Here is a 17,237-nt window from a genome sequence, read left to right on the forward strand (position 1 = left end):
TTCCAATGTGACTCTGCCCAAAGCTTAGAGGCAACAGCATCCTCATTTTGCTGGGAAGTGATAAATGCATTTATTATGACATGCAGATGCCAAGGTGTGTGGCACAGCCAAGGACTCACAGGAAATGTGGCCAGGCAACTCTAGCATAAGGATGGAACAAATCCTCATTCCCTCTACTACTCATAACTGAAACCTATAACCTACTTGAGGCAACACTGCCTGCTCTTGCAGCTCACAGCTGTCAAGAAACTGTAAGCAATATTATAGCCACTGTATTCCTGTTCCTTATTCAGCTCTAACTTAAGCACTACTGCTCCAGAACAAGATTCAGGTGTTTCAGCACAGTACTGAAGTAACTGTTTATGTACCAGGCTGCCTCCACCTGTGGAGGCAAGGAAGAGAGAGGTGGCAGGAGCACTGAGCAAGCACATCTAGGACATTCCCCTGGGCCTTGTGTCTTTTATTGCCACAGGGGCTCCCTGGAGGCTGTAGAGGTTTAAACACAGAGTCATGTTGGCTTCTGCTGGGAGGAAAAAATTTAAAGAAACAGTACAGCATTGGCAATGACAATGTTAATAATTTAGCACCTGTCAGAAGACAGGTGACAAACGCTCAGGCTCAACTTTAACCCTTACTGCCCCAAGGAGAACGGTGCTCCAGCCCTGACTGTAGCCCTCACCACCAGTAAGGGACTCCTCACCCTCCCTTCTACATGTTCTGTATTTATCCATATCCTCCTGTTAGTTAGGCAGCATCTGTTTTGGAATAAAACCCTTTAAGTCTGCAACTAACTAACACAGAGGAGCAATTTAGCTCCCCGCAGCATTGTGTCAGGTATTTGCTTAGGGACAGCACCTGAACTATATTTTAAGAACTGATTTAAAAAGGTTGTGCCTACTTCTTTGAAGAACTGAGTTGGTAGCACTGGCAGACAGGACAGAACTTCTTCCTTGGCGTGTATGTATATTTTCTAAAGCTGAAAAGAATCAACTCTGGTGCTCAGCTAAGTCTGGTCTCGCTCCTGCACAACACATTTAGAATAGATTATAGCTTTTGAAAGCTCTACAGAAGAGCTGCAAACAGAAATGGCAGTAGATGGGAGCATAACACACTTTACCTGGTAAGAATCTTGTAAGTGAAATGCTCCCTAAGCTTAACAGGCATCTGTACACTTAAGGACAATAGGAAAAAAAAGGCCTCTAATGTGAAAAGAGGAGACGGACAGTGCCAGGGCCTGAGGTAAATGATGACCCTGCTTTAACACTTAGTTGCTTAGAATTTCCCAGCCTTTGCTGATAAACAACAGGAGGTGAATAGCATTCAGGCACACCCCAGCACTTCCAGGAGATTTGATACTGTCCCTCTCATACATCATCTGCTGGTGAGCTTTGTTCATTAGCTTTGACTAAACCATTAATTAAGGGAAAGTCTTCCTGCAGTCCCATACACCTCTGCAAGAATAATTTGATAGTTATGCTTTGCTGTGTGGGTTGTTAACAGTGGGGGACAGTCCCCTGTTAAGGCAGAAGGGAAACACATCCCTTCAACAGGGATGCCAAGTGCAGTAGGAAAGTGTAAGGACTACATACCCCCTTGTAGTCCCTTTTGGGTCCTCAGACTCTACCTGAACAGCCACCTCCTGGACACGGGTTTATCCTTGCTACACAGAAGACTGCATCTCCCCAGAAGAAAAAACGAAGATTGGGTAGTGGTTTTAGATTTGCACACCCTCCAAGAAGCTAAAAACTAATGCAACAAGCAATTACTGAAGGAAGACAGGTGATATTTTGCAAGACAGAAAACAGTGCTTCTAGAAGCACTACCTGTAAAACTAAATGTGAATCAAAACTGCCTCAGGGTCACTCAAGTTACACACGCTGCAGCATCACAGCTCTGAGAAGAGGCAGACAGTGCTTCTAGAGCACGTAAGTCTGCAACCTCAACATGGCCCATAAATCTACAGACATATCTAATCTGGGCCATTCAAAATAAAAATCCACTTTTAAATGCATATACTCCCAAGGGGAGCACAGAGGAGATATGAATATCCTTTATACCTGCAGTACCTGCTAGAGGAATAAAGGCCATTAGAAGGTCTCAGTCTGCTTGTCCAGAGAAGAATCACTATCAAACTTTCCCCTCTGCAAAAGGAAAGGAGACAGTAACACATAGATCTGATACCAGAATCCCAGCATTTCCACCCACCAGATGCTCTTTTTCTGCCATACTCCAATTACTCCAAAACATATTCAGGAAGACTAAGATACGAATGGGCCAATACGAACTAATAGAGACATACATTAGAAAAACTTGCTATTTTAGCATCACCCTCTCTACAGAGAGGCACAAAGCTAAAACAGGTCTAGAGCATATTTAGTTAGCAAGTACCTGTGTCTTTTCTCAGTAGGACCAAATATTCCATCCACACTTTAGAAAACCTCCACTCTTATCCTCAGCTATGTATACAGTGATAGTCACATGAATAGGTACACAGAAACATAACAGAAAAGACTAGCTGAAAAGACTGCTCCCCCCAGTAACTGTAACAACAAATAAGAGAAACCTGTTTGTCTGAGGGATCTGCTTCTCTCTTTTTGGTAGTGTCTTTTAACTTAAAAACGGCTGCATTGGAGTCAAAAAATAAAGCTCAAGATAGTCACAAAAAATAAAGGATGTATTTTTCTCCAAAGATCAAAACCGTAACTAACATAAGACATTCATATTAGAGTATTAAGTTCAGTGTCCAGAAAAAAACTCATCTGCCATATAAAAAAAAAAAAAGATACTGCAATTGCTTTACTGCTCAAGAACCTCTTTGCTCAAAACTGCTTAATTCTTCTCTCACAACATTTTGTCAGTAACTTGATTTTAACTACATTGTACAAACAATTTTTCTTCACCACCCTCATCTTATCTAAAGCTCTTCTTTTGTTCTGGAGAGTTTTGTTGCATGCTCCTCTATAAATTTGCTCAAATGCTCTAAATCTCTGTCCCCGCCTTCAAATTTAATAGGGTTGTTCTTCTTGTCCTTTGGAGCAAAGTAGATGGTGGGGAATCCCTCCACTTTGTAGTGGTCATTCGTCACGTCATTGGCAGTAGCATCCATCTTGGCTATAATTAGATTTTTCTCATTCTTGTATTTTTTGCCTAGCTCATTATACACTGGTTCTAGTTTCTTGCAGTGTCCACACCATGGGGCATAGAACTCTATGAGAACATCATTCTTTGGATCCATCACTATGGTATCAAAAGTTTTACCCACTACCACTTTCACAGGCCCTTTGTTATTTTTTGGCACTGGCTGGGACTTCACAATTGGCTTCAGTTTTCCTAGAAGGAAGCAAAACACAACACTGTTAGAATGTGGTAAGAGCAGCCCTTACAATGTCCCCTAAGAAAGGGCAGAAGTACATCCTCCTGCCAGGGAAAAATCACTGCACTAGCAAAAGAACTTGCCTCAGCATGAAACACAGGATTGTTAACTGGTGACCTTTTGGCCCAATAACCTCGTGAAATACGAGCAACAGTTTGTTTTGCAATTCCTTAGAACCCTTCCGCTCTTTTTATGGCTGTCCATCCCCAGAGTCCTAACCTGTTATTTATTATTGTAGTCCCAAATATGAATGATCAGCTCACACCTTAAAACCACAGAAACATTTTAGACTTGTAAAACACACTCAGTGTTGCCTCAGGAAAGAACTCTTGGAAGGATAAGCAATATAGCTTAGAAAACCCTATTTTAGAAACTGTACCTTTTTTGAATGCCAGCACAAACTGCCTGAGTACATCAGAGTCAAACTCTTCTGGCTCCATGGCATACTTCTTGCCACCTTCATCCAGAATGGCAGCGTTGACATCCTCCCCACTCTCAAGCAGGCCCAAGTCTTTTATTTCAGAAGAATAATCTTCCTCATCAGAAACAGCAAACACATATTCAGGGAAGTCTTTAGCCACTTCCAGGACTTTGCCTCTCCAGTACTGCGTAGCTGAAAAACCAGAACATGACAGGATTGGTAATTCCTAGTTATTTAGCGCCTGCTTCCTCTCAAAGTGGAGAAAGGGCAACAGCAGCAAACTTACCAACACGGTAGTCAAAACCGAAGTCCACAGAATAGTAGACAACCACTAGAGGACGCTTGGAGTATCTCTTGGCATCATTGGAAGGCTTGCGATGACCGACTAGAGGCAAAGCGTGTTTCAGCACGTGCTCTTTAATCTCAGATCCATCTGTAGAGTCCTGCTTAAAGAAATTGTGAAAAAAGTTCAAACAAACAGATTTAAGCAGCATTTCTGTTACACATTACTAAAAAACCAATATTGGTACACACATGAATGTGAAAGAGGGAAAGGCGCATTATAAAAACAAGGCTGTCATGACATTCTTCAAACCTTTGAGTACTGAATATTGTAAGGACAAATTATTATTTGAAAATGTAACATCTGGACTAATTTCATAAAGTTCTCTTGAACAAAGCAATACAGTTTCAGTGGACAAACAGATTGACTCAAATATCTAGTGGGAGTACTTCCAACAGAAAGATGCCAGCTGACCATAAATACAGAGAAAGAGAACCTTCAATCCCACACACAAACTTTTTAGCTCTGTACCAGCTACTCACCTTAAGATTCAGAACGTGCATCTTGGGCTCATGCTTTGACTGAAATTTTTCTGGCTGCATGACAACCAGTTTTCCTGGAGATGCTTTCAATAGTTTTGCAATCTCATTGCTGAAGGTGTGATGGAACTTGTAATCTTCTCTCAAACTGTTAGCTGAAAAATTTAGGTTAGGTGAAGGAAAAGTCATTAGAAATTAACTGACAGCCTGCAACTGAGATCTTGAGACTGTAACTGCAAGGAAACTCTCTTCCTGTTCTCAAAGTGACACAGAACAACCCAGTCTTGGACAACAGCTCTCATCCAGGGGTGAGAAGCATGTGAATATACATACAATTCCAGCAGCACTACTTGAATGCTGTTCAACACCCCATCCACTTGAGGAGTTACACTCAAAAACCTTGAACAGCTTCCAAAACATATACAGCAAAACAGTTATTCTTTTATCAGTCTCCTACCTCTTGGCTTTCCTCCAAATAGGTCAGCTAGCCAAACTATTTGCTTTGGGGCAGCCTGGGAAACAGTTCTGTATCTTGCCATGCTGAGGCAAACAAATCAGCTCCTAATCCAGCTATGACAGCAGCCCCAGAATCAGACATAGACAGGTTGCCAGGAATGGTCTAGCTAAACTGACCCAGAAGTGGATGATGGTTCTTTCTCCAGGCTTCTCACCCCGAAACAGTTTTGTGAAGACTGACTCTGGACTGCCAGATATGAAACAAGAATAACAGACAGCAAACATATCTGGGCTTTAAGCCAAGAAATTGTGGTTTGCTCCTCAGGAAGGAATTTTCCCTCCTCTTTAGTCCACATGTTTTTAGGGACACAATTACCAAGCAGAGGTATATTCAGTGACTGGCTGACAGCTTAATTACAGCCTCAAAATCTGGTGTGAGCTTATGTTTTGAGTACAAGTAGAAGATCACCCTTCCTCCTACTTCTTATTACTCTCCAACCTTCCCTACTGAACTAGGAGCAGAAATAAATTATCTCTCTGTGTTGGGTTGACCCTGAGTTGATGGACAGTCTTTAAGACCAATTACGCTTCTCACAATTTACATATTTAAACCGCACGGAAAGGCGGAACTTCCCCTTTTGGTCGGAGCTCGCCTGCTGGAAGGTGGGGGGGCTCCGAGCCTCCCGGCCCCGCTGGGCCGGGCCGGGGCCACTGCCCCTTTCCCCCTTTCCCATCGCTGCGGCACGGACCCTGGGTCACTGAGGGGGACTGTCCCAGAGCCGCAGGCAGCTAAACCCAGCCATGGACTGCTCACAGCTAAACCCATCCAGCGCGGCTTCTGGGGACAGGCGGGTCCCTCTCCTCTCCATGCGGAGCCGGCGGAGCCAGCGGGAGCCGGCAGAGCCTCCTGTCTGCAGCCAGCACACTCCGTGCTGAACTGAAGAGGACACCACGCAGCCAGCAGCACAGAGGGAGCGAGGCTTTCCCCACCGTAAAGCCCGAACAAGAACACCCTTCAACATGGCGGCTTCAGAGTCAGAGAGAAAGAGAAGTGAGTCCCGTGGGACGGAGCTGAGCATGGCGACGGGAGAAAAGAGGGCGGTGCCGCGATTCTGGCGCGCAGCTTAAAAGAAACCTTCTTGCATGCCGTGGTAAGAAACTGTAATACCACAAACTGTTTGTCTCTTTAATCCATTTGAAGAACATGGGGGGGGGGTGGAGAATCAACGTGTGCCTATGAAGTTTGTGAAGAGTGCCTATGCCAGGCTATATAGAAGTAGTAAGAGGCTGTTAGAGACTTGTGGCGAAGAAAAGCCTCTGTGTGCAGGCCAAAATAACTTATCCTTAAAAAGATGAATAACCCCATGTGATGGCCCATGTTCTGTAGTGTGAAAGAACTGTGAAATTCTTCATGGGAGAGATGTTCTACACACAGCAGACTGTTTGTTTCCGGGCGGGTCTGCTATTGGTGGCAGTTTGAGAACCACGTGCAACTGAAGGAAAACCCTTTTTTCCTTAAGCATAAGAGAGAGACTTTTCAAGAACTGCAACACTGACTAACATCCCATGTTCTGTTATCTCTTGTGTGAGCTGGATAGAAGGAGAGAAGTGCTGGAAAGAGGGAGGGGGGGGGAATTTACTTTAATTTTGTTTTGTTGTTTTTCTCTTTACTTTTAATTCTGTTAGTAATAAAGCTCTTTCATTGTACTGCAACTGTTTAAGGTTTGTGCCTGCTTTGCTTTTCTCCTAATTCTTATCTCACAGAAGGAAAATAAGTAAATAATGAATATTTTGAATCAAAACCACTGCATTTAATTGGTGTTTCCGCCCGGTTTCAAACTCAACCCCCTACACTCTCCATGCCCAAAGTCCTAGGCAGAATCCCAACAGAACATATATTTAATTAATATTTTAAAACTTTCTTTACCTGCTTCCTGATAGAGCTGATAGGTTTTGTCATTCTCTCCACTAAAGACACCAATGATGATGACATCATCCCCATCCCTCAGGAATTCTTGTACCTGCTTGGTAGCCTGAATCTGTTTGGATGGAGGACCAGCCTGTTCAATCATGTAGTCGACAATACCTGTGAGACAAACCCGCCCCCAAAAAGTTGCTTAGAACATTTATTGAACTGAAAGGTTCAGGCATTCCATCTCAACATTGCTTAATACCACATTTCCCACGGACACCTCTCCCCTTGTGCAGCCCTCCTACAATAACTTAAAGAATAAATCAGCAAGACCTCAGTCCAAGTTTTTAAAGCTGCAGTTCTGAATATTCCCATTCAGGTTGGTTTCAGAAGAGGTGACCAAGCACACAATCCATGGATATTAGTTGATCTCGCAAGCAACCCTCCTTTCTGAAATTCCAGACCCTTCACTGTCTCCTGAACCTGCTATGAGCCAAAGTGCTACTTGAATAGTCTTAAATCCTTCCTCTTATTAAAACTTAATAATGAGTATTTTTCTAGCCCTCATGGTGCATTCCAGTACAACCAAATCTGACCATTTACTCATACTGCCACTGCTTCACCATGTGTATTTATTTTATATTGAAAGGAGCTGATAGTACCATCATAAGATGTTATAAAGATTAGAGACAAATTTAAACTGCTGGCCTCCGTAGGTATGAGAGCACAATTTTTCAAGTTTCCCAACTGCCATGACATTAACAGGTCTGCAAAATATTTGTGGTCAAGCCCCCAGAAAATACAAAAAGGCATAAGTTGCAGTACCATATTTTTCCCGTGGACCACTGTAGTCATAAGGTTTGCCCTTGCGGAAGATTTTGAGAGTTGGGTAGCCAGTAACATCAAACTTCTTTGCAAGCTCAGTTTCAGCTGTGGCGTCGACTTTAGCCAGGGGGATGGGAGGCGTGCGCTTGCTGAGCTCCTGGGCAGCCTTCTCATATTCTGGAGCAAGCCTCTTGCAGTGCCCACACCTAGGGAGGGAGAGCAGAGCGCATTTTTGACAAGCCATTCAGCCTGCCAGGTACCTTGTACCTCTGAAGTGGAAGAGTTTAATCTTCCAGAATGCAGAAAGTAGAAATGGGATCACTGAACCTACAGAGGACACTTCAGCCTAGGAAAATGTCTCTCTCCAACCTGAAGCTGGCCTCTGTGCCTGGCCTCACACTACTATAGGGACCTTCATTTTTAGAGGCCATTTTTAAACTAAGGACCAGTTCTCTTTGGTTTTCAGTATCTCAGTGTGTTGCCAAATTAATAAATATTGTGAACCTCCAGTGAGGATTTGGATACCACCCCTTGCTGAGACATAGACCTGGTCTAGTCTGCAAGTGATTTGCAACATGATCCTAGATGCAGATTGTAACAGAGGTACACCAGAGCTACACACACCTGCACAAGGCAAAAGTGTGTAAAGAGGCAAAACAACAGAATACAGGTTCACCAAGTGTGTTCACGTCATCTGTGCTAGACAAATACACGACTGCCTTCTTGCTTACCATGGAGCATAGAACTCTACCAGGATTATGTCAGCACCATTCACAACTTCGTCAAAATTATCCTGGGTCAATACCAGAGTAGCTTCAGGTGGAGGGGTCCAGTTGGGGTCAGAAACCTCCTTGACTTTGGCCACAATTGCTGAAATACAGTTCGATAACCCAATTAGCAAGTATGCATTTTATCATACCAGTAGCATGTCAAATGCAAGAGATGGTATCAAGAGTTTGAAATCAGAGTGGCAGGCATGATCTTGGACCAATGCTTACATATCAAGCTTACATGAGAACAGTTTCTTAATCAAGCTCCTTTATGCTTTATTTCCTTGTTGGAACTGCCAAGAAGGTCTTCTCTTCACCCTGTAGAGCATCTTATGCACAGCACAGATCTGTACTTTGCAGCACTGAATTCCATCTCAAAACAGACAGAAAAGGTAGTTTTTCCCCCTCTGACTGGAGTTGGGCATATTAATTAAGCAAAATACAAGTGGGTTTCTATACAGTCAATATATAGACCAAATATTTATTGGCTGATCCTTCAGCACACATGAGACTGCCTCCTCTTCTAGTCAAGTGATATTTCTAGAAACCTTCTGTCAGTAACAGCACTACCCACTACCTGCAAAATTGTCCTCTAGCATGCAGCCTGTTGAGAAAATGGAAGATTTCAGCATTCATAGTGTTACTCTGCTTAAGATAAACTAACTTGAGATCAGAGTCCTTCAAAATAGCCACATATTAAGAAACAAGATCATATGTTACTTTGCTTTCTTACAGAGAACTGCAAAGGACTGGTGCTTACCATCTTCCGTCCGAGACCCATCATAGTCAACAGCTTGGCCTTTTTTCAGGATTTTGATGGTTGGGTAGCCACTGACATCAAAACGACTTGACAGAGAAGTGGCTGCAGTAGCATCTATTTTGGCTACAGGAATAGGAGGGTCATTTTCCTTCAGAGTTTTGGCTATCTTTTCATACTCAGGAGCAAACTGCTTGCAGTGCCCACACCTGTCGGAGGAAGACACAAGCAGGTACGTAAATGCACGACAGACACACAGAGGTATTCTGCTGCTCTGCATTTCCAGGATGCCTTCTGCCTGATGTTCACATCATCAACACAGCAATGTTTGCCTTGCTACATGTTCAGATCATAGAGAGATAGAGAGCAACTGCAGCTAATGTACTGTTTGTTCATATCAAAACATATTCAACATGGAATGTATTGCCATATGCTTTATAAAACCATTATAAAAAAATTCAACAACTGCTTTTACAACAAAATTTTAAACCTTGTATTATGCTCTTCCTTCCTTCCTTCCTCAGCAAATACGGTCTCAATTCAACTTCAGCTTCTCCCTAATCAAGGTTCATCCTCTCTCCCTAGCACCCTAAATTGAACTAAAGAGAAAATGAACCAGTAGTTAAGTTGGCCTATATGAAATCTCCCACCCACCATGGTAACACAGCAACTGCTCCCTCTCTGGCCACACCAGAACTCTCTGGGAAGAACAGAGGCTCCTACTGCAAAAGCAGGCATGACAGAGGATACCAGCATAAGAAATGCTAAATATAGCCTGACATGCTAAAGATGAAACAAGAAAAATGTGTGAAAACAGAAATAAGCATGTGGCAGATAGCCTGTGCTCCTTAGCCTCTCAGCTGGCAGGAGGGGGAGTAGAAAAATAGGAGAGGTGTTTAGTCTATGATGACACACATCCTTCTGCTCAGATAAATTAAACTTCTTGTTTAGTTTTCATGCAGGCAAACTACAGCTGCAGAATTAGTGCCTACAGCCAAGCAGGGACGGGATTCTCTGTGACAAGAACGGCACAAGTTAAAACGCAACTCCAGCTCAAGCAAGATCATATTCCCCCTCTATTCAAAGACTGGAGAAGGACCAATGACTAAGTCATTTTTTTATCACTAAGCCACAAAGGAAAAGAGGTTCTGGCTGCAACACTAACTCAGCAACTACTGAAAATGTCTTCTACTCTTGTTTTCCTCCAGCAGAGAATGTGTTTTCTCTTGCATTCTTACAACAAAAACCACCCTTAATATTTTTGTCATAAGAATGCAAGAGAAGACACATTCTGGCCTAAATCCTTTGTCTTGGTTATATGCAGGTAAGTCCATTGTAGCTCTCTGGAGCAAACTAGTGGTGCTGTGTACCTAGGGGTGCCAGCAGAACTGCCATCATTAGTTAGATGTATGAGGCACTGCTTAAATTGATAATACAAACAAGCTATGTCCCTAATCACACCACACCCTTCTGGCAAGGACAGAAATGAGAATTTGGAAAGGAAAACCTTCTAGCAGTTCCCCTGCTAGGGAAACCTTCATTACTCCATCTAGATGAGCAAGTGCTCACATTCTCAGTGGTCCAACACTGGCACAGGATGATAGCAGGCTGCAAGACCACAGTGCATGACTTTTCTGGGCCTCACTGGGATCATTTCTGTTCCCTGTCAGGCATAAAACAGGGATAGAATCAGTCTTGTGCTTCCCTTGGCATGGGATCCTTGAGCATGACCCACATCTGTGGAACAGGAGCAGGCTGTTGGTTACTGCATGGTACAGGGGCAGGGAAAAAAGGTTCCTCCACACCACCAGAACCATCTCTTTCCCTGGACTATAGCAGAGTGCAGGGCATCTCCTGCAGGCAAGTTACTGCTATGTCATCTTTAAAATGGCAACCCAAGTTCATGTTTTAGGAGCATTGATGGCAGAGAAGCCCTCTGATACTGCACCCAAGGAGGTGCTGCTGTGAACCCACCATGGTGCATAGAACTCCAGCAGCACAGTGTCCTTGTCTGCAGTAAAGGTGTCAAAGTTTGCATCATTCAAGACTAATACACCATTTTCTTCTTTAACTACAGAATCGTTGTCATCTTCATCATCTTCTTCATCGTCATCATCATCATCAACTTCTTTTGTAACAGATTCTGGAAAAGTAAGAATATGATACAGATTAGATTGTGTCAAATTTAACATTAAAGGGACAGTACCAGATTAAAGACGGCTCAGATATCTCCTGTGGCTAAGAAAAGTACCCACACAATGTAGTTTCTGCTCCACATACAGTGACAGCTATCTCCGTTTGCAAAGAGCTTGGACTCAGATATTTGACCATTTCAATTTTGTCCACACTCCACCAGCTAACACTGTTAATATTTCAGTAAAGTATCAACAGGTATTTCACATTTCAGGGTGAACTAACAAAACAGACACAAGAAAATTAAAACTCACAGAGCTATGCAACAGTTGCCACTAAGGTTTGCTGGACATCTTGTTGAAATGCGGGCAGTGAGACATGTTTTGCCAGGCAAAAAGGGCACACAGATGACACCTGACTTCAAACAGAACCCCTTCATCATTAAGCAGAACAGCTGTCCTTTAAGTGTAGCCAACTTGAGGTTGGGAAAATCAGTGTCTTATACCAAAAAAGCAGGTGTTATCTGTCCCCAATGCTTCCCTTGTACCCCTACTCACAAGACCTGTAACACCACAATAACTATTTGCTGCTTGTCTGAAGGTCTAACAGACACACTTGCGACAAACACAAATGTTCCAATTTCGCTACTATCAAGGTGGTTTAGAGGCAGCGCTTCAAAATCGTGCTTCTTTGCTGACTGCTCCATCCACCTCTGCCACTCATTTTCACTTACAGTGATGTTTCAGGTCTGCTGTTCATCGAGGAGTCTTTCCGCTCACAGGAGCGTCGATCACGCTGCTCTGGATCAGCACCAGGCTGCAGCGAATGTAAAATCAAGTAACTGACTGCAGGAGTCCCATGAAAACCCACTCCTATGCACCTGGCAGATGCCAGGTACTCTTTAAAAAAAAAAAAAAAGAGTGAAAACTTCTTTCAAAGAACTTTTGGGGAAGCCTTTGATTTAAGGCCACTGGTCCAGAACAGGCCTTTCAAGGAGAAAGCAGACTTGTTAAATTACCGAAGCAAAATTAGCACGTGAAAGCTGAAGCCAGGACATTTCTACTGGTTCATTCTTCGTTGGCTTGGAATTTGAGATGGTTTCTTCAATACCTGACCTTTCATATGTTCCTTTAAACTTTTTTTTTAAAAAAACCCTGCTATCTTTCAAGGAAACCAGACCTTTCTGAAGGATTTTAAAGGAATTCCAGTAACAGAACAAGTAATGAAAATATCTCATCCCAAATGAAAACCGTAAAACAATGAAGGTAAGTCCCTTTCGACCAGTGGGATTCCCAGGAGTAGGATGGAAAAAAAAATTTAAAAGGAAAAAATAATTAAGGTTTCTTGTTCAAAATTATTTTCTATTTAACTGGCTTTTGACTGAGCTGAGAGGAGTTACTGCAACAGTGTTCTGAAAATACTCTGATTTCATCAGGAACTTGAAAGTTAAGAATGATAAATATGTGCTATACAGGTATGAAAAAGAGAACAAAACAAATCCCACTTTTCTCAGACCAACAGCAGAGCACTCTCACAATGGATAAAATTATGCCATTAAATTGCAATAACTATTTTTTTTAGAAAAAAGTATACAAAAACAAGCCTATATGCTCTCAGGAAAACAGTATGCGCTCTTGAAGAAAATATGTTTATTTTAATGAGAGGTCAACTCGTGGTACCACGAAGCTTCTGACGAGGGGAGAGATCACAGGAGATCATTTATCACACAACAGTAGTCAGCTGGATCAGGTTTCTTTAACAAGTACTAGTGTTTCACTTGATCTTTGAAGCAGCTAAAAGCACTATTTGCAAGCAGACAATGCCTCCTGTGTTGCAGCACTTGCTCACCCTTGAGTGAATCTATGCCATCCCATACCTGCAGGACTGCCCTGGTGGAACAGCTGGGTTTCTGGGGGCTTCAGAAGGCAAAACTTCTGCCTCACATGGGTGCCCGGCAGTTCTGAGGGCTGTGTTTCACCGCAGGGTACTCCTGGTTGGCCTGTGCCTGAATTCCCGGGCATTGCATTCCTGGCAAATTGCTTCAGATACGATTTTTCCTGACACAAAGGAATGTGAGCAAAACTAGCTGGCCAGTTCTGCTCATGCACCTCAAACTATCCACCAGCTTCTGACTCTTGTCCCAGCTCACTCTGCTCGCTACCCACCCCCGAGAGAGACAAAGACCACAGCAGCTACTGTGGCACCTGTTTTTTAGAAAAGCAAGAGCAAGGTATCACCTGCAAAAACATCCTGCAGGGGTGGAAAATGTAACTACTAGATCCACCATCCCTCACTGAAATAATTTTGTATCTTTCCCTGCGAGTGGCTGTGCAGCCTGCCAACGTCAAACTTCCCTGACAGTGACACATTGTCAGGGGCATTATACACACCCACTTCCTCCTCCCTGGAGATGGAGGCAGGACAATAGCACTGTAACAGCGGGACTCCACCTTTTCCCGAGGGGCTTAAGGAGGGTGTGCATTAAAAAAAAAGTTAACCACACCTAGATATCGGTCCTCAAGAGTGCAGACTTACCTTCTGTAGCCTCCAGCTTCACCAACACCTAGGGCTATCATAGCTACCTCTGACACCCCTTTACTGCTGAGAATGAAAGACCTGTTTCAAGGACCCAACCAAGCACGGGAGGAACAAGCAGGACGCTTTTTTCATTAAGACCAAGAAACTTTCCTCTGCATTAAAGATTTACAATTTAAAGAGAACAGAATGAGTCTGACCGTGACACCTGAAGTGGCAGGAGTATCTAATAAATACTTGCGTAGGTCAGATCATGAAAATAAAACAGCTGCCCCCAAACTGAAGTGTCTTTGTTTCTTAAAGTGACTGGCAAAGCCGGTGGACAAACCAACAGCTGTGACAGCTGTGGCTAAAACCTGCCCTCTGGTAAAATATGGGTCATCCCCTTTTAATGAAAAGAATTATTTTCACAAATTTCAAGAGATTACTACACAAGTCAAAAAACATGATCAAAAAGGTACTTATTTTAAGACTTGAAGTACATGATGCTGGCTGGCAGGTCTTCTTCAGGATGACAGCTACTCTGAAATTAGTTCTTAGAGAAACTCCAATGAATACTCAGTATTTATCAGAAATATGGCCTAGTAACATTTTCTTAAACAAAGCAGATCCTGTACAAAATAGCTGCATCCAGACATCAGTGACTTGGGGATTCTGCCTGAAAGTTTCGTTTTGAGGACCACACTGTTCCCTAATTGGATGAGCTCAGTTTTCAGAAACCCAGAACTCAGGACTCATCATCTGTTGCTAGGGCATTCAAAAGACTTTCAACAATATCAGCCCCACTCAGTCTTTTCTGTGGTGGATCCTCTACATGATCTCTCCTTTCCTGTCATCAGGATGCTAAGGGTATAGCAGTCACGATCCAGGCTAACCTCACTTTGAGCATATTCACATCCCTGCCCTAGTAAAACCTCACTTCCCAAATCATGCAGTGCAACAAGCTGGGTTTGATCAGAACTTTTCATCTCCCCAACAATCAATGTGCATAAGATTACTTCCTTGTTGCAAAGTAAATTTACTCCACTTCACACAGGTCTGCATTCCAAGGGCAAAAATGGAAATCCCCAACCATGTGCACTTTTAAGGCAAAGGCTTTGTAAAGCCTAGTTCCTGATCTATATATAAATTCAAGATACACAATAGAACCTGGAAAACGATTCAAGCTGCGCAAAGGATTAGTGTTCAGCTTCCACACAGCAGGAGATACTTCCATCACTGTGTACCTTTGATCCCGAGAATTCCTACGATGAGAAGAACAGCAAGCACGGGAAATACTGATGAGAGCCTGCCCACAAGACGCTGAGCCACTGCTGCCAGCCACAGGTAACACTGTAACATCACAGGTGTTACTTCATCCTTTGAAGGTAGCAGAGGAAATCAGCACTAGGCTTTGCCACATGTTACACAAAAACCATAATCGTGTTCTAGCTAAAAGCAGAGAAAGAGGCATAGTAATTGTATTCCAGTTTGCAACAGAAAAAAAGGTAAGAGCTCCTAAAGGAGGAAAAGGAAGATTCTTTATCTCCATCTCCTTACTGCAGATGCCATATCCTTTAAAATAAATCTCTTCATCCTTATCCTACAGATCATACAGTTAGTTACACAAATAGGATAACTGATTTAAATGCACTTCTGCAAGTTTTAGTGCCTGTTCAGCGAGCAAGAAGTTGCAGGACATGAGTTCAGAAAGAACTTCTTCAGAAGGAAGAAGTTCTTCCATAATCCAGTCTCTCTAAAAGCCCTCTAATACTTAGAATACAGCAGTGTTCATGTAGGAAATATGAAAGATGCATAATTTACCAAAATCCACATGAAAGAAACTTAAAACCAAAAAAAGAAACACCTTCAAATGTCTGCCTCCTACATACAGGCACTAAACTCAATAAGCTTGAGCAGCTTTGTTTCAGCTAATTTTGGAAAGGAGGAGACACGCATCAGTGAAATTCAAAGACAGTGGGAAGAAACACCAAGAACATGGTAACATTGGACCTTCCTTCTGTGAAAAAAAAGTAAAAAATCAGTTTGAAACACGAAGAATGCACAGATTCCCTGAACAAAGGAGTAAGTAAAAGAATGCTCAGTCACAGAATCATAGAATGCTAAGGGCTGGACGGGAGCTTAGAGATCTTATAGTCCCAACACCCCAGCCATGGGCAGGGACACCTCCCACTAGACCACTGCTTAAGGTCTTGAACACTGCCAGGATTGGGGTATGCACAACCTCTGTGGACAACCTGTTTCAGTGTCTCGCCACCCTCACAGTAAAGAATTTCTTCCTCATATCGAACCTAAATTTCTCCTCTTTCAATCTGTACCCATTACTCCTCGTCTTATCACCACCGTCCCTGATGAAGAGACCCCCTCCGGATAACGAATCGCAATCTGTCCGACATGAGTCGGAATAACGAAGTCGCAAATTTCCTGGCGATCTAAAAGCCGGGGATTGCCAACACGGCTAATTGTTAGCTTGCTGTTAACTTCGCGCTTGGGAGAGGCGAGGCAGAGGCGCCCCACGGCGCAGGACAGACGAGCAGCGCCGGGACAAGCGGCTCGCGCAGACCTCAGCGCCTTCACGGGGCAGGCTCATCGCCCTGCGCAGAGGCCTGCGAGGAGCATCCCAGCCCCAGCAGGGCCCCGCCAGCCCGGGCTCCCCGCAGCGCACAGAGCCGGGGCCGCGCCGCCGCCTCCCGCGGGGTGACCCAGCATACGCCGCCGGCCCGGCCCGGCCCCTGCCCGCGCTCACCTCCGTCGCCATCCTCCTCCTCCTCCTCGTGTGCCGCCGCGCCCCGCGCCAGGAGGGCGATCTGAGCCAGCCCCAGCAGCAGCACCAGCACCCACAGCCCGCGCATCCTCACCGCGCGGCTTCTCCCAGCCCGGCCCGGCCCGTCCGCTCCCTGCGCTGCGCTCTGGCCGCCGCCCCGCCCCCCGAGGCACGCCGCGCCCGCTGATTGGCTGCCACCCCAACACGTGCTTGGCGCGGCCGCCAATCAACAATCGTCACGAGGGCCTCCGGCGCGGGGTGCGTGGGTTTCGCGGAACCCGCGGCGCCCCCGGGGACCCCCGGCGGCAGCGGCCGCGGCGCCGCGGCGTGACACGGGCGCTACCAGCCGGAGCGGCGGGGAAAAGCGGCAGCACCGCCGCGCACAGAACGGCCCGGCTGCTCTGAGGTGCCGCCCCGTCATTGGCCGCCGCGCCGCCGCCAACCGCGGGCTGCCACGCGTGGAGCGCGC

The 17,237-nt window shown here is 44.5% G+C and overlaps 1 protein-coding gene across 1 annotated transcript; it reads right to left on the bottom strand.

Annotated features, from left to right (window-relative positions):
• Positions 1-2,653: 2,653 nt before the first annotated feature.
• Positions 2,654-16,994, bottom strand: PDIA4 (protein disulfide isomerase family A member 4; the record flags this gene model as incomplete). The annotated part of the gene is made up of 10 exons (XM_048321145.1): positions 2,654-3,330; positions 3,753-3,986; positions 4,081-4,237; positions 4,620-4,771; positions 7,000-7,158; positions 7,810-8,015; positions 8,541-8,679; positions 9,340-9,545; positions 11,311-11,479; positions 16,751-16,994. Coding segments are annotated over 10 exons (2,082 nt in total), but the record flags the coding sequence as incomplete, so codon positions are not given.
• Between the last annotated feature and the right edge of the window lie 243 nt (positions 16,995-17,237).

Source organism: Corvus hawaiiensis, chromosome 1 (genome assembly GCF_020740725.1).
Source record: "Corvus hawaiiensis isolate bCorHaw1 chromosome 1, bCorHaw1.pri.cur, whole genome shotgun sequence".
Taxonomy (NCBI): domain Eukaryota; kingdom Metazoa; phylum Chordata; class Aves; order Passeriformes; family Corvidae; genus Corvus; species Corvus hawaiiensis.